The following is a 17316-nucleotide window of genomic DNA, read 5'->3' as shown; positions in this document are numbered from 1 at the left end:
CTTGCCGATTCCTATTAAGAATACGAGAGTGACAAATGAGATGGAGATCTTGGCTATCATCAAACCATCCTCCCTCCGCTTATCCCTTTCCTTTCTATATGAGAAGTCTACTCGCGCCTCAAGGGCCGGTCATTTACGCTCTCCACTGCATGAACAACATTCCCAACTAGATCTGTACGGCTTCCGTTGTCTCCTTTTCGATTCCGGACTCTAGCTCACAGGTATCCACAAGAGCGACCAGCCCTGAATGCTTAAACCTATCAATCCTCTCCTAAATTTCTTTCTTTTTGTCGTTGGGCAAGGAGCAATCTATTCAGCACTTTCCAATGGGGACCAAAAGCCACTAGGCTACCAAGAAGTCGGATTCAGTTCAGTCCCGTTTTCAAGATCCGGTTCAGTGTTTGGGGATGGCTTGGTCCAAGCCCACATCCATAGTAGATGGACTTGAGCAGGCAAGCCACCTACTGATATGATTGATTATGACAATTATGATATGGACTGGACGGTTGTGCAACCGATTGTACTGACTCGCTTACCCCCGAGAACACCTATGACATGGGGGTTATTTACGCGAGTAAGCCTAGCAAGGACCAAGATCTCGATCTAGCCTAGTTGGGGCTTTAGAGTCACATGACACAGTACCAAGAACGGGAGAACCAGTAACAATTGATACGGATTTCCAACCAACGGATCTTCTTACCTTTGGACCGGAACCTTTAGTTGTTTCCTTCTCGGTCTATAGCTTGGTTTGAAATGAGGGAGCCATACCGTGTGGTTGAAGCACAGTACCGTTTTGAAGTGGATAGGGCACTATCTCTATTCGTAGCAGCATTGCGTATTGCTCTCACTAGGAAAGGGGGACATAACCCCTACTATAGAGCAGGAATGGAAGGGAATGAGCTTGGTTGCTTCTCCCCCACACTTCTTTATTTCTCCGTGCCCCTATTTAGTTAGTACTTTCGAGTTAAGAGCGAGAAAACGAACTATTTCAATTTAATAAGTGCTTGTGCAACGGCTTGAAAGTTACAGACTGAGTCAAGTGACCTGTTTTTGTCACATGATCCAGAATTGCACGAGAACCTACAAGTCCTGTTATCGTTCTTAATTCGATAGCCACAGGGCAGCCGTTTTCTCGTCTCTCAGCCTTTCTTATACCTGCACTGACCTCAACGGTATCCAACCTGCTAAAAATATCTATACCCATTAGCTCATCACGCCAACAGTTCTCTTGGGTTGACTGAACCTACCTATCCGAAATCCCTATTGCCAACTTCTTACTACACAGAAGCAATGGAACAGTATCGTAAAGTGAAGTGAAGCACACAAACCCCTCCTTTGGAATTGATGGACTTGACACACAGCCGACGACTGAGATGTGCCATTGTCATCGTCAAGATCGTCCATCACGAGTACCTTCTTTTCTGCATCCGTCAGTTCAAGTTTTTCCAGCATGTTTTATTACTTGCCTCGATCGATACCATCCACTTATTTCTCTTTCTCACGGGACACATAAAGATACCAGCGCTTGTGCGAACAGTTGATGCTTGTTAAGCCATAGCTATCACTTCTCGCCCCAAAGCACTCCCACCAACTACAAAATACCTTATAGGAGGGGCCCTTGTCTTCAGCTAAAAAGAAGCAGATATTGCCGTAAGCAGGAGATGGAAAAGCCCACGATCCATAACTTACTCACTCAGATATTTACTAGAGCTTGGAAGTGAATGAAGGCAGTACAGGAGACTCCGAATCCTATTCAGATTGCCAATGATCCAATCAAGCATGAACTAACCAAGCATATTGGTTTCGATCACGTCTATCCGAAGTCGATAGAGCAATTTAGAGCATAGCGGTATCTTTTGCTAATGAAATGAGATTGGATATGAATGTGGAATTCATTCAGTGGAGAGATGAACTAATCTATACTCTGCCTGTCTTCCATTTCTTTGAAGATTTCGTTTACAACACAACATCAAACTCCAACTTCATGAATTGATAGGTAAGGATCGCTGTCGAACAGCTCTTCTTCATTTCTTCCGGAATTCTTTCTTCTAAGGTAGTAGGTATCGGGTTTCCCTGTTCATACTCCGAACATGAGTTAATATACTCTTGTAGAGCAGATCACTTAGGGCTTTATACTGGTTCGACGACTGGGTTCTTGTTCCTTTCTCTTCTTTGTCTGTCCACTCCCTTTGTTTTCAACAGTCTTTGGAGCTTCTGGTACCACTGGTGTGATCTCATTCTTCAATGCTAACACCCTGGTGTCTCCAAACGCTACGCTTTCTAAGTAACCTGAGTGTTCTTTGAACTAGGTGAACAATCCAGGGCGATAGCGTGAAAGGGCCTCGTCATTGCTCATCCAGTTTCACTACATTAGCCTCCTCGTGTTCCTAAGGGCTACCACCAACTAATGCTTTTCGACTTCTGGCTAGAGCTACTAACCTACCTCGAACAAGAGCTGCATCCCGGTAGCGCTTTGAATCATCATTTTACTATTCCTAGGTTCGATTCCTGCTGTCTTTACTTTCTGTCTTGCCTCTATGCCTTCCTGGTGGGTGACTGTGACCTGGAGATGGTTCGATGGTTGGTGACTCTAAGCCAGAGTGATGCTTTCTTAGTTTCATAAATGCCTTTCTAAGGCCTTTCCAATCAATGGAGAATGGTTACTAGCGCTAGCGCTTGTCCCACTTTAGAACACTAAGAACGTAATAAGCCTAGCTGGGACAAATGCACTCAGTGTTAGTCCGATCACCTCGGCTAAAATCATCTTCCCTTTATTAATGACCAAGGGTATCCATATCATGATATGTAGATACAAGAGGGCAAAGGCATTGATGCGGGTAGGATGCGTGTCTGCTTTCCTGTTGTTTGAAGGAGTAGATACATTCATTTCCTTTTGCCAGAGTGAAAGTGAGAGTTGTGTGGGATGTTGACAATCACTATCTCGTGAAGTCATGAGCGTAAACCTTACATAGTTCCAGCAAAGCGCAAAGACGATGGTGAAAACCTTTGTTCTTGTCCGGCTGATGTTGTTTAAAGAAAACCTGGACAATGAGGGGCAGGTTATATTCCCTTTCTTCTGATCGATTGAGCTCAAAGGCAAAAGGCACTAAAGATGTTTAAGATGTTTCATCAGAATTGCTATTGACATCGACTCGTCCGAGAGATTAGCAAGCACCTCAGGGTTGTGAGAAATCCATCCCCAAAACCAAGAATTGGATCTATTGTTTTCACTTTCTTTCCCAAAAAATGTATCTGTTGATACCTGAGTTGCTTATATTGCTCACCCTAAGATGGAAAATGCGATAGAACCCACTTTACATACCTCCATAGGAGGAGATCCCTTAGAAGAGAGTGAAATAGGCAGTACAGCAATTCACAAGCCATAGAGAACGAAACTCGGAAGAAGATCTAGTTTCAAGTCAGCTAGGAAGACCTCTTTCTTAAATTAAAGGGAAGGGGTCCACATAAGCCCCAATCATTCCCTAGCTTGTTAATCCAACATATCAGTTGGCGTGTCTAAATAAGAAAGAGTTGGGCGATGGTTTTAGAAAACCCGAAACTAGCCATGCCCTAAAGAAAGTTAATTCCAGTCTACGTGAATCACGAAAGAAGCAAAGCCGGTCAAAGAATCGATTATATGCCTTCTCTTTCCATAAGACCGATGGCCTTAGTAACGTAACGCACAGAAGGAATAGAAGACAGAGCGAGGGGATATGTCACGAGCAAAAGGGATGAACAACTACCCCTGTATACGTAGCTTTGTGTAACAGGGGGAACGACTGTTGTGTCAAAAAGCTGAGTGAGAAGGAAGGAAAGGATCGGTTGTGGCGGGATACGAAGTGCTCTGCTAAGCCAATACGAATGTTTACATACGAACCCACGCCAATACATACGAGTAGTAGGGGTATTGAAATTATCATCAATTAAAGGTTAGGGCTCGGTTTCCGGTTGACTTTTCGAATCCTATCCTCTGTTTCTGGTTAAACCAATTAAATAGGAGTATCCACCCAACTTTCATATGTTGTAGTTCCTATACGCTAACGGGTTCATCTTTATAGGCAATGATTTCATTTGTATTCCAATTTGTACATATACCCCATCGCTTTGTTTACCATCCCTATCGTCTCGAATAAGGTTTCCTAGCCTAGCCCATCTCGGTGTCAGCTACCGAAAGAGAAAATTGGTCTAAGGGCAGCATCTACTCGTTCATCGCTTGCCTCACATCGAAAGAGGCATGGCTTCTCTCTTCACTCACTCCCCTGTTTGCCAGCTTCAATAGCATGGAAGAAGGTGTTCAAAGAACATAGTTTCACATCTGCATTTTCTCCATTTGATCTTGATCAATAATTCACTTATAGAAATAGAATAGAATAGAAATATCAAGAGAAACACTCTTCTTTCCGAAGATCCATTTCTAGTGGGACATCGTTCATAGGGAGCGCACATCCAATGCGCCCTCTACTCTTCACTCTTCACTCTTGTGCTCAATATCCTCTTCAACAAGGATTTGCGGCTCCAATCCCTTTATTTTTCCAAAGGTAAAAGATGGAACATACCGAATCCAAAATGGAGGCGGGTGTCCCTTTCCTAATGCTTTCATAGCTTTTGCTCGTATCGTCGGAATCCGAGCTCTATGGGTATTCAATAAGAACCCAGCTGGGACAAATAAAAATGGGTATACTTTATAATGATCATGCCCTTCATTCATCTCTTTTCAAACTAGGAATACATCGTGGAATAGAATTGATCATTTATTTATCATTGTATTATAGAGGCTGTTAGCGGAATTATTGCATTCGAAGTCAAATAACTTGCTATAATGATACTAGTACCTATTGCGACATAACGCATTTTTGAAGGTTCATCATTGAGTGCGTATTCACTCTGCGGAAGTATACTACAAAAGGGGTACTTATTTCGATATATCGATATAACTCTATCAACCAAATCATCATGTGGAATGATGTAAACTAGCCTAAAAAGGTGAAAGAAGCCCTCATACCCACTCCTCTTTCCCCACCAAACCAACAAGTAGTAGGTTGGTGGGCCTCGGTATCTCTATTTGCTAAGATGGATACCTACACCACTCAATAGTTCCAAATCTTTTTTTATCCCATAGGAAAGAAAATGCTTCTAGCAATTTTTGACTTTCTTCCGCTGTCATACGACGATCTTCACAACCATCCACCGGAGGCTTGTTTCTGTTTTCTTCCTCTTTAGCCATTGCTTCTTTAATCATATCTTTGATATTCTTTAGGGGCAATTTAAACATGTTCGCATCCCGCGGGAAGCGAAAAGCCAGAAATAGAATTTTCTCAGGTTTAAGAACCGAAAGGAGTTTATCCAGATTTGGTACCAAACCCGGGAAAAACCCTAAACGAGCTCTTAAAAAATCGATATAAGCAGGGTCATAGGAATCCTGAGATTCCCCTCCCTCCGCTTTGGAGGAGAAGCTTCTTCTATGGCTATGGCCAAAAGGAGAAATAGTCCTGTTCATTATATTCCTCCTAGAATCCAAGGCATTTCGTTGGAATACATCCTATCTTTTCACCTTTGTAGTCCTATGCATAGTAAGTACTATAGCCCCAATCATAGCTACTAATAAAATCAGACTAGAAACCAAAAACCAGACGAAATAGTAGGTATAAAGCAAATTGCCCAATGTTTCCAAATTAGTCCAACTTCGTACCTTTCCGGCATAAACCGTATATCTCAGAGAGGTCGTATTTTTGTGGGTTGGTAGTAATGGAATGGTTTCATTATCTAAAATGAAGAACATTTCCCACCAAAAGATTAGTCCAATAATACCACTCACTGGTAAATAGCGCAATACTTCTTCGTGAATCTCCGCTATTTGAATATTGAACATCATAACCACAAATAGGAATGAAACGGCAATAGCTCCTATATGAACTACTGGGGAGATCATAGCGGAGAAGTCGAGACCTAACAAAATAAGTAAACCAGAAGTGTCACAAAAGACTAGGATGGGAAACAAAACGGAATGTACCAGATTTTTAGCACGTACAACCATCAAACCAGAGACCAAAGCAGGGCTCGACAAAACAGAAAGTATCATGGTACGTCGTCCTCCCTTGAAATGGAACTTGAATGCTGGAGCAAGAAGACGCATTCAAGTCGATCTATTACAACCAGCGCGGTTGTTCGTATTTCATTTTCTTCTTCCAAGCCGACGCTCTTCTTATAAAAGAAAGCACTCACTGAATTACTTACTGAATCTCGTCTTTCTCTCGGCGCCGATAATTTTTGACGTGTCCGGGTCGATCAGAGGTTCGGCTTGCTTCTCCCCCACCCTCGCCTATGAAATGGATAACCCTTGCTGCCATAGCAGCAGGATTTTAAGGGCTTCTGTTGAAGCGGAATAGGAGGAAGCCATGCATTCTTTCAAGAATCTCCAAACCCCCCCCCCCCTTTACCTTCTCTTTCTATTCTATAAAAAGGCGAACATCTAATCTAGGCCCGGTCGCCTTTCTGTCAAGGCGAGCAGCCCAGCCCCCTTGTTGAAATTTGGATATTAAGGAAGCCGTATTTCGCAATAGCAGCTCCGAGAAGCTGGGCTTAGGGTGCGCCTCCTGCGGTCATTTCAGTGACTCAATTGGTTGGCTTCCCTCAGCTCAGACTGGTGTCGCCACCTCTCCCAGGACCAGAATGATTATCCCTGCCCGATGGGTCTACATTCATCCCTGAATGTCGTCGGGTACTCTTCACTTCCCCACCATTCTTGTAACCGTCACCTGTAATCCGCGCAGGTGTGTCCGCACCCCCTAGAGTGGACGAGAAAGAAAGGATTTTTTTCTCGGAGCAACCCCCCTGGTTCCATACCCAGGAGTTCACTTTCCCGTATGAGCATTCGGTACATATATAAGTCAGTGGAAGAGTCAAAGGGTCACCACTACTGAGGATCTCCCCCTTATCTTAGAAGGGTCGTCTGAGGGTTCGCCGCGGTTCATTGCTGTGCTTACACACTAAGCTACCCTTCTCCGAAAGCTCCGCGGGACCACCTATCACTAGTCTTCGGCCGGAGGGGTTTATTGCACAAAAAGGCCGGGACGCGGGCTCCCGCAGAGGAAAGCCCAACGAATGTCAGATGCAAAGCCCCGCACCTCATTAAGATCATATTGGCATACTCTCCTAAAAAAAGAGCAGACCCCATTGAAGACGGGAGTGAGGTACAACAAGGCCATTTCCGTCCACCTTCTCACGGAGCCGTACGTGGACGTTACTGCTCATACAGCTCCCAGCCAGCAAGCAGTTAGCTTTCCTCTAGAAGTCATGGAAGTGTGGATAAATCGACAGAAGGTTTTTATTTCTAAAAAAATCACCCTAACCGTCCTAAATATGGACGGAGAGCGGTCTCGAGTTTTTCGGGGTCCTCGAGATCGCATTTTAGGTTGAGTAGAGACGCTAGGGAGTCTGTGGGCTTCCCTTGGCATTTCAAGATGGCCTCTATCGTCTTTTCGAGAGCCTCCCGTTTGCCCGTCAAGGGGCATTTGACATCCAGAGACAAAAGCAGTCCCACACGAAACTGGGAATTTTCCCTAGTGGACGTAACCAGCTCTGCTTTCGCGGTCTCAAAAGGAGAAGCCCCGAACGCTTGCAGTTGCTTTTTTCTCTTTATTCCTTCTAAGTGAGCCTCTCTAAAGAATCTACTCCTAATTTAAACTTAGAGTCCGATTCTTCCAATTCTTCCAAAGACACAGTAGAACTTCGTTTTGAGGAGTTTGCCCCCCGTTCGCCGCCGTCCAGCCGGCGGCTACTCTGGGATGGATTGAGGTTTAGGCCAGGGGGCTTGCTCCCTTTCTTCTGGAGCTAAGGAAGGACCTACAGGTGGCATTTCCGGTAAAGGGGGAATCTCAAGGAGGGTCTCCAGACCTTCGAAGTGCCCCACCACCAGGGTTGGCGTTGTGTCGACGACCCCCTCTGGCTCCGGGCTAGAGGTAATTTCGATGATCTCCCCGGCCCTTTGTTCCTCGTCACCATCGCAATAACAATAAGGAGACGCGGTGACATCGTCATCCAGAAGGAAAAAGAAAACCCCAAAGGTACCGAATGGAATTCTACTTGTCGGGCTTGGATTCGTTTCGTTTATCAAAAATCGAAATAATAAATAACAACCCATAAATAAAAGAGAAATTACGATAACAAATCTAAAGTGAAGCCAATCTCTTATAAAAATAAACCAGTCTCCTTTTAAAAGGAACTGGCCAATTCACTTCGAAAAACTACGTTCTAACTTGAGCAGAAAAATTGGTGGCATTTGACATCTAAAGTTTCACCACCCCTACTACTGCCCGAAATACTGCTTTGGTGAGCTTTCCCCAAGGTGACACCGAAGGTCTACCTCCTTTCGTGCGCCCCTCACCTCCTCCATGAGGATGATCCACTGGATTCATTGCAACATCATGAACAATGGGGCATCTGCCTAAGAACCGACACCCCCACCATGCTTACGGCTCTATACCTACTAGACCTGTATTCGGTAAAGCTTTCTTTCTATATGCTAATTCTCATGCAGTTCATATTGTCGATATGAGTATAATTGCCTCGAGAAATAGATAAGAATTCCTTCCTTTACCGGTAAATGAATAGGAATCAGGTTAATAAAACCAGAACTGTTTCCGCCTTCCTCTCGAACTGAGCTATTTCTCTGAAATATACAGTTTCACATCATTACAGGAAATCCTATACCTGTGTATTACCACCCGGTATGGAGCCATCGTCGTCTTCGGCGTAGCGTGAAGACCTTCCCACGGTCTTCGAGTCGTTCTTGACTGGCTAGCAAGCACCAGTGGAATTTAACCGCCTTGTGGTCGGGACACCGCCTTCTTCTCTAGAATCACGCAAGTGGTACTGCTCCCCATGGTAAGGAGAAAGACCTTAAGGCATAAACGTAGAGCCTGAGTCCACAAGATAGTATTTTCTCGGTGACGATAGTGGCCGTTTTCCGGTTCAGTGGTTGTATCCAGAAAGATTCTAGAGTCATTTGCCGTCCCCTCCCAACCAACCATCACATATGTGAAACTCATGTGAAAATAAAAAGCACACAAACTCTTCTGTGTTGGCGAAACTCGTTTTCCACGATAACGTATTTGTTTTGCTGTTGGAACTCGGGCAGAAATGTGTGTCCCGGCTCCAACGCTATTCTAGAAACGCAAAAAATAGAATAATAGATGAATTAGAAAACTCCACTGTTCTTTGTGATTCGGTACCGCTTGAACTAACTGGCCCAATTCTTGGTATGTACTTATTAGGGGGAGGGCCAACCACCAAATGAACAATGATCTCCCGGTCCCACTTGATTCCTTGGGAATTTAGGGAACCCTGCAGACTTGACTCTTTTAAGAGGAAGAAATTTGAAGTGAAATATCTAGAATATGCTTTACACTCCATTTTCACACAGGTATGCCCCCTACCTTTCTATAGATTGATTCACTAATAAGACTCCAAATCCTTGGTTTGAGCATCCCTTTCTTTTGTAACCTCTCTTAGGAACTTCAAACGGAACATGGCTAGGATCCTAATCTCTATTCCTTCCTCCTTGGCGTCAGATAACTCCAATAAAGCATGAATGAAGTAGATATAAAACGTGTCGAAGAGCAATAGACTCTTTTTTTATAGAGCTTATCATTGTCATTGATTGACCAGCATGACTTATGGATTGCATTTTATACTGTGATATTTGAATAGCGAGATTCTTGAAAGGTGGAGGAAATAGACTTTCTTGCTCCTGCATCATTCTTGCTAAGGGCATCTTAGGAACTAATCAAAGGTTACGAAAGAGAAGGCTTGAAAAGGAGCTTACTTTTCCTGCTAATGCTACTTCCGCTATCTCGTAAGGAGGATACGACTCATAAACCTCCCTTGGTATTTGGGTAGGGAGAAAGATAATTAATTAGACTGAGTGAGGAATGTATACAACTACTGCTCAAAAGGCAATAAGAAGCACGCACTCCTACTAGACATGGAAGGAGTAAACCTAAAATATGCTTTCTTTCCCTTATGTTGAATCGACTTCCTTGTCTCTTTCTAGAAAGTCAGCAGTTGGCCCAAGGTGACCTACTGGGAAATGAAAAAACAATTGGTTCAATCGAGTACTTATAAGCCGAACGGAGTTCTCTCTCATATTGTTATGTTCACCTGGAATGCCATAAGCCTGCTCTCAAGGAACAATCGAATCACTGCTGACGCGGGACTTGCTTTCGCACGGGGAGTTGGATAAATTACCCTCTTGTGGGTATGGCGATAGATAGCAATAGCAACGGATTGATTATGATTATGATTAAGTAGACTGACTGTTGGGTGAGCTCCAAAAGGTGGTGAGCCTGATGAGTCAACCAAAGGGAGTGGGCCCTTTAAACCCCTAGGGCGTAAGCATTTCTGCCTATCCAAAATAAGAGCTCAAGTCAATCTTGAATGCGGTTAGTACCTATTAGTATTAGATACAGATTCCTATTTGCTTTGAGCGCCCCTATCCTATATTCTCTCTATCTATATATGGAGAAAGACATGCTCGATATGAATTGGGACAAAGAAGAAAGTCAAAAGCAGGAGGTAGGTCCGTGGTTTCAAGTTGAGTAGTGAGTGGTTCCTTGAGGGGAGTCGGCAGAAACCTTTACTCATTTTATTTCCTCCCAAAAGAAGGAGGGTTTTCCTGTGGTAGGCGCCAAGAAAGATACCATGAAATTAGGCACCAGGTACTATCCATCACACTTAGAGTTGGTATTTATTGTTTGGTTCGAATCCCTGCTTACCAAACAGTTGTCATAACATGTTTGAATGACGATATCCAATTATGAAATGGCTAGAGGAGGCACAGAGATAAGACAGAACTGATCGTAAGGTAAATCAAAGGTTTTCATTTACCTTATCATCGTCGTAACTTTATTATCTATTTGTGTATGCTATTAGAAAGGGAAATTCGATACAACCAACACGCAAAACCTTCCGTCTTTCCTATGAAAACTACTTCCGCCTTGATAGAATAGTTAGCCAACATGAATTCCTGCTTATTGTCCTTCCTACCCATAAGTGAGAGCAAGGCCGAAGTAGAGCATAGAGCTTAGAAGTAGGATCTGGTAATTGGTTCTGCTCAGCAGATGCAAAAAAAGAGGTGTTTTTGGGGTGAGTCCCTGCCAAGCGGCTTTTGATGACGGCGTCGTCAACGTACACTTATGCATTACGACCCAACTGAGACCTGAGGATGAGGCTCATTAGGCACTTAAATGTGGCGCCGACATTTATCAAACCGAAGGGCATCCGCTTGTTGCAGAAGGAAGGGGCGATAAAACTAGTTTTTTCTTTGTCTTCCTCAGCCATATAGACTTGCTGATACCCAGAGTAGGCGTCGAGGAAGCTCAACATCTCGCACCCTGCGGTGGAGTCGACCAGTTTAGTCCTTGTACTTCGGTGGAACCAAATTCCAATATATGGATTGCAAACCTTTTCTGCTTTGGGTCTTATGTGAATGAAAGGGTGGCTTAAAAAACCATGGCCAGCCCCCCTCAAGAAATCTCGCCCGTAGGTTACTGATGGGATGCTAGCTACCGGTATACAGGAAAAATGTGGTGCAGAGCACAAACAAGATGTGCTAACACATATCCCATTATATTTATTGGTTCTACAGAAGATGTATGATAAAGAGCTGGCATTAAGTAATGCAACGCGCTCAGGCTTTATAAGAGGAAAGACTCTCGCCAGTATAGATTGAACGTACGGCGGTTGCTTACAAGACTGCTACTGAAAAAGGCTACCTCTTCAAACTGCTGAATGCCCTATTCCAGCTATCTTTCCCTGAAAAAGCGTATACTTTTGTTCTATAAGCAAATAAAGCATACTTCTTTTGCGGATCAAGCAGTCTTCTACCTTGGTGGGTAGCGGAGAATCAAATCAATATCGGAGTATTGCTCTAGCTGCTGCTGAATTAACCTGGATTCAATCGTGACTCTCTGAACTAGGCTGTACTTCATCTTCCCCTCTAGACCTCGGAAATGGAAAAAAGTTACCGGTGCGTAATTGAAGATTCGGTGAAAACTAGTTGACCTTTCATCACAAATTGAAGCAGAGGCTGTTAGTTGAAAATCCATTTGCAGATCCTGTTGTTGAGATAGAACCAGCTTCACCAATAGCATAGACTCTATCAGTCGAAGATATCAGCAGGTACGAGGATAACAAAGACAGAGATAAAGGCTTCGTCAGCAGAGACGAGAGCGGGGCCCTTTTGAAAATCAGAAATAAAAGGGGCGATCAACGAATTGACCAGGTGTAAGCAGAGGGAACTAGAGCAGAGCAATATGTAGCATACTTTTCCGTTCGAGACCCGTATCTAGACCCTTGTGATCGATAGCCGGACCCATGCTGACGGCACCGAAATCCTGCCCCTCCCGCGGAACTAGTACCACCAATAGATAGGACCGTCCCTTCTTGGGCAACCCTGAAAGTATCTTCTTGTACGGACTGAAACAAGACAAACTACTCGCGGGACCCACTTAAGATCTCTTTCTTTAGTTTTCTGCTTTATTCCTTTCTTAGAAAAAAGTAGCTTCCCTTATTAGTAGCGCTAGTATCTTTTCATAATGATGACTTTTTTCAGAGCTTCCTAGATTTTGAGAAGTTGAGGCATTGCCGGCTGGGGGGAAATTTGATCGAAACTAATAACAACTAGTCACGATTAGGGACAAAGCTCAGCTAGTATACGTAATGTGTTCAAGGCGCATTTCCTCCAACAACTAGACTAAAGAAAATAAGGGCGGAAGGATTTACTTAAATGTTGTTGCATGAGCGGCTTCTAAATGAGTGGTTGATGATTCACTTTCTGATTATTACCCGCTAGCTATTGAAGCGGCAGTGTGACGTCGGCCCACTGCGGAATGGGTGCCACCTAACTATGATTCGGTGAAGGTTCCACCTTCCTTCCACAGATATAGTTATAGTAGTTCCACTCGATGTGGATCGCGCCAATGCTTGCTCAGCTCCAGGATTAGGCTCCTAAACCTATTTTCAATAAATAAGTCATCTGGTCTATGTTGTTGGAGTTCCGCATGACGCCTTAATCCCACCTCTGTGTCTAAGGAATAGCCTTTTCTTCTTTTCTTTATTGTTCGTGGGAACATGTAAGATTAGCAATGGAAATTTAGCTACGGCCGTCCCTTCCTCAAGCAAACAACGCGAGACTTAGTTAATGAAACAAGAACTCCATCCCTTGACACTAATTTCTGATACAGAAGTGGAATCGAAAAAATGCGGGAAAAATGCACATTCAATATTGAGAAAATGTTGCGTAACTGCCCTTGCCTCAAGGTCTTGAGAAACCAGAAACTAGTGTTCGATGGCCCAACAAATCCTATTGGTTTTCGCAGGGGATGTCATTTTTACAAGCTTTCGCATGCTGAGCGTGACTATGGATTTTATATAGTTATGGAATAACCTTCTTATCCGCGAGTTCTTCGGCCAAAGACTCCTGATATCGCTTGTTGGACCCTTGATTCCGAAGTACCAGTACCGAAGGCAGACTTGAATGCATTAGGTTGGGAAGCGGCCTAGAAGGTGCTTAACGATAGGTGACAGTTGTGAAAGTTTAGTCGACTTGTCGGCAGCAACTGACCTTTCTTTCATCAAAAGTAGGAATGAAAGCTGGCATGCAGATAAGGAAATCTCTTTTCTTCTCTTCTACTTGGCTACGGACCTTCTAAAAGGAGAAGCAATAAATACAAAAGTGCTAGGTTTGGATTTGAGTGAGATCCCGGATCGGTAGCTTAAGATATCCCCTCAGACTGGAATGAGAATTTCGATAGATTTCTTTGCTTTAAAGCATAGTTGCAGGTAGGTTATGCTCCTTTGCTTCATCCCTATAGTCTAAGGATTGCCAATCAAACAGTAGCAGTAGACTAGCCATATTCATCTTCTACAGTCTACTGTTTCCCCCTATTTAAAATGGTCAGCCTGCGCAGCAGGAAAAAAGGCGCTCTAATCGTACTCGAGCCCTTAATCCCCCAATAGGGCTTACTTACCCGAGTCAATTCTTTCCTTCCTGTGCGAAAGCAAGGCCTCTTTCTCGACTTTACTTGAATGCCATTTACTGAGCTATCTTCTTTTTTCTTCTTCTCGCGAAAGCACATTTTATTATTTTACGGAAGCAAGACGAAAGGTCATTTCACCAATCTGGGGAATAACAGTGAAAGCAATCGATCGGAGAAGCCCCCCTAGTATTGAGAATGAAAAAGTGGATTCATTCCCCAGGCGTGTGTGTGTGCTTTCCACGGGCCTGATCTCGATTTCTTCTTAAGCTGTTATGTCCTCCGAAGTGAAGTGTATTGGTCGGAAGCTAGACTCCAACAACATCGATACTCAAATAACCGGCTCTGATACATGGCTTAGAACCTTCAATCTTTAGCCATTATTCCCAGTTCAGGTGGTTAGGTACCAAAAGTTATAAATAGGCCCAATTTCTCCTTTTATACTAGATTTCCTTAACAAGGGCATCCAATTCTTGAAACAAATCACGCTCCCTTCTCTTTCCACTTTCACTTTCATGCCCAGTTCTTTTTCGACTTGGCAATCGTAGCAATTTATGTAAAGCCTCCTGATCCGGATAAACATGCTCGATACATTCTAGTGAACTACGAAGAGAAGCTAGAACGGTGGAAGCCTGAATCCATTGAGTGCCCATTCTTAATAAACTTGGGAATAGTAGCTCCTATGGTTTCTAGAGCGAGTGAATGAAACGCTATCTTCTTATGAGTGGAGATAGAGAGCTGTGTCACAATCAATAAGTGAGATGCTGTGGGCGAGGAATCTTCTGTCACAATAGAGGTCTTCTTTTCGAATTTAAGTGGGACTAGCTTCTTCCTCAATTGATATTACTGACAATCTAGCAATTCCATCCTTTAGAAGAAGATAAGTAAACCATTTCTTTGAATTGCATGATTGAGTGATGGATGCGGACAATCACAAGCCTACTTTGTATATAGAAAAGAGCGTATAACCCCCGATCCCTACCTGTTGTAGAGAATCTATTGTCTAAACTCTTTTGTGCCATTTGCCGCCTAATACACTATTTCAGTATAATGTTGTTTGCTGGTGCATATCTCTTGATTGACTATTTATTGGTTATTAAGCATTAGTGAGCTGACCTATGTACAAGTTCCGAGTCAACCCCCAGATCTGTATCTCCTTGCCTTGTAATCTCTCATTCATCTATTTATGTGCATGCTTTAGCAAAGTCTCCAGCCCCATAAATACTAGTTAATGCGTGATGCGTAAATCAATAACTAAAACTAAAGTGCCGATCATCCCATGCTACCACAAGATTTTTCAACAACATGACATATTGAGAAAAATCTATGTTAGAGCCGCCATTTCTTTACGGTTACATTAGTGTGGATTGTTCTTCTGATTCTTATAGGCCTGGCACCCTAGCTTTGATAGATTTATTTGATTTTGCAAGCTATGGCACAGGAATGTGATATGGGTCGTATCCCGCACCTCCCTTGATTCCGTGTGAAATCCATCCTAAAAAGCACGAGTTGGATCGGCGTAAAGAACAAGACGAACGTGGTATTATCTCTATTAGGACGGTTATGAGGCTCTGTTTTTTTATTTATTCAATATCTATTCTTTGTTTCTTATATTCCGCTAATTGTTATCTTGAATGTATCTTTATGCTTAATAGATAACTGGTGATGCTAGAGCTGTCAAGAAGGCATTGTTTGCAGTATCAACCATCATCTACAAATGCCCATCAAAAGAGACCATTTCTCTTGAAACTTCTGTCCCTCCAAGCATTGTACATCCTTCAGAGCTTCCTGTCTATCCTGCTAGTAACTTCTACTCAGTGTCAGATGCAGCTATACCTTATGGAATGGACATCCAAATCTAGCTATCTTAGCAAAGGAAGTGGCATTCAAATCTACAGGTTTTTCTTCTTTAGCCTTTCCGCCCAGCGTTGTCATTATTGACACGTTTTTGCGATCCCTGTTTTTGAGATCCTCAATGACTACCACCAGAAAGGGAATGTGACCACCATTCTTATTTGAGAAAAGTGTCTCCACTATAGCACTAACGATCCTAGACAGCAGAGAAAGCTTGATTGGAGCTAAGAACTATTTCTAAAGGATCCTTCCACTCTTGTGTGGAAAGATCTTTCTTCGTTCAATCCAGTCTGATTTAAAACGTGTTGTCTACTATTATAGGGGCTGTCGTGAGGGTCACTCCTTCTTATGCCGGGAGATGGCAGTTATCTATATTTAGAAATAAGAAAGAATATGGGTGTGATTGTCATCACAATGGAGTGATCGAGTAATCAGCCCTGTAGGTTCCTCTCTATTTAGATAGACCCCATCAACATGGCCATTCCCTTCTCCTGGTAGCAAAAACCCATTAGAGAATTGAGTCAACATGGCCACTACAAGCTTGTTCTTTTCGTTGTTGATTTCCCAACTACTCCGTTATTACCTTCTTGGAAGGATGCTTTTCAAGCTCATTTGTGGCAGAAGTTGTCATTTTCTTCTACATTCTTTATTCCAAGGATCTATCTTCTATTATTTATTTCTTCCGGAGGCATTGTGATGTTGCTCTCTTCACTCATCTTCTCGGTTTGTGAGGACCGTGTTCTTTTCGTGCTTATCCATTTCCAACCAGAGTGTCGTGCCCTCTTTTCAAGTTCTTCCCATTCTGTCAAGTTTTGCCTCCCTTCTCAACCGGAGTGCTGTCTGAAATCTTTCTACCCCTTGTGCAATTCTTTCATTAGTTACGGAGGCAGTGTGTTGGTAAATTCATCGAGTATCCTCTCATCTTGTCAAGATCATGTTCAATTCCTTCCATTTTCAGTTGGAGTGTTGTCCAAATTATATCACTCGTATTCCTTCTCTATCTTGTTTTAACCAGAGCGTTGTCGTAATTGATCTTTATCGTTCCTTATACATCTCATTTCAACCGGAGTGCTTGCATGTACTTCTTGTCCATCGTAACCATTTTTGGTTGTCTTTCAACCTACAAGGTTCTTGTAATCTTCCTTGTTCCTCTTACTGAAAGGAGTGTTTTAAATTTTGTTCACCTCCGTCATGTCATTTCTTCAAGCTTTGCGACCTCTCAAGGTTCAATGGTTTCACTCGTTTTTCAAAGAAGCAACTTTGTTCTTCTCTTCCTCTTCCGTTTTTCTCCGGTGCCATCCTAGATCTCGGGACGAGATACTCTCATAGTGGTGGAGTGTTGTAACACCCCGGATGTAACTTTCCATATTTGTAACTCCAACTCTTGCCATTTTCGGCTATGTGTTATGATATTCCCTTCGTGGTCGGG

At 43.2% G+C, this 17316-nt stretch overlaps 1 protein-coding gene and 1 pseudogene across 1 annotated transcript; one reads left to right on the top strand and one right to left on the bottom strand.

The window, feature by feature from the left end:
- Positions 1-5524: 5524 nt before the first annotated feature.
- On the bottom strand, positions 5525-6275 carry LOC123099800 (NADH-ubiquinone oxidoreductase chain 6-like). Its single transcript, XM_044521887.1, has one exon. The coding sequence runs from the start codon at positions 6131-6133 to the stop codon at positions 5540-5542; it is 594 nt and encodes a 197-aa protein (XP_044377822.1). The 5' UTR covers positions 6134-6275; the 3' UTR covers positions 5525-5539.
- Positions 6276-6708: 433 nt separating this feature from the next.
- On the top strand, positions 6709-15895 carry LOC123096775 (uncharacterized; annotated as a pseudogene).
- The last annotated feature ends 1421 nt before the right edge of the window (positions 15896-17316 follow it).

Source organism: Triticum aestivum, chromosome 4D (assembly GCF_018294505.1).
Source record: "Triticum aestivum cultivar Chinese Spring chromosome 4D, IWGSC CS RefSeq v2.1, whole genome shotgun sequence".
In the NCBI taxonomy this organism is placed as follows: Eukaryota; Viridiplantae; Streptophyta; class Magnoliopsida; order Poales; family Poaceae; genus Triticum; species Triticum aestivum.
Note: the sequence above shows the minus strand (reverse complement) of the source record. Positions and strands in the feature narration are given on the sequence as shown.

Coding starts and splice junctions, on each gene's coding strand:
- LOC123099800 (XM_044521887.1), bottom strand. CDS start 6,133: ATGCGTCTTCTTGCTCCAGCATTCAAGTTCCATTTCAAGGGAGGACGA.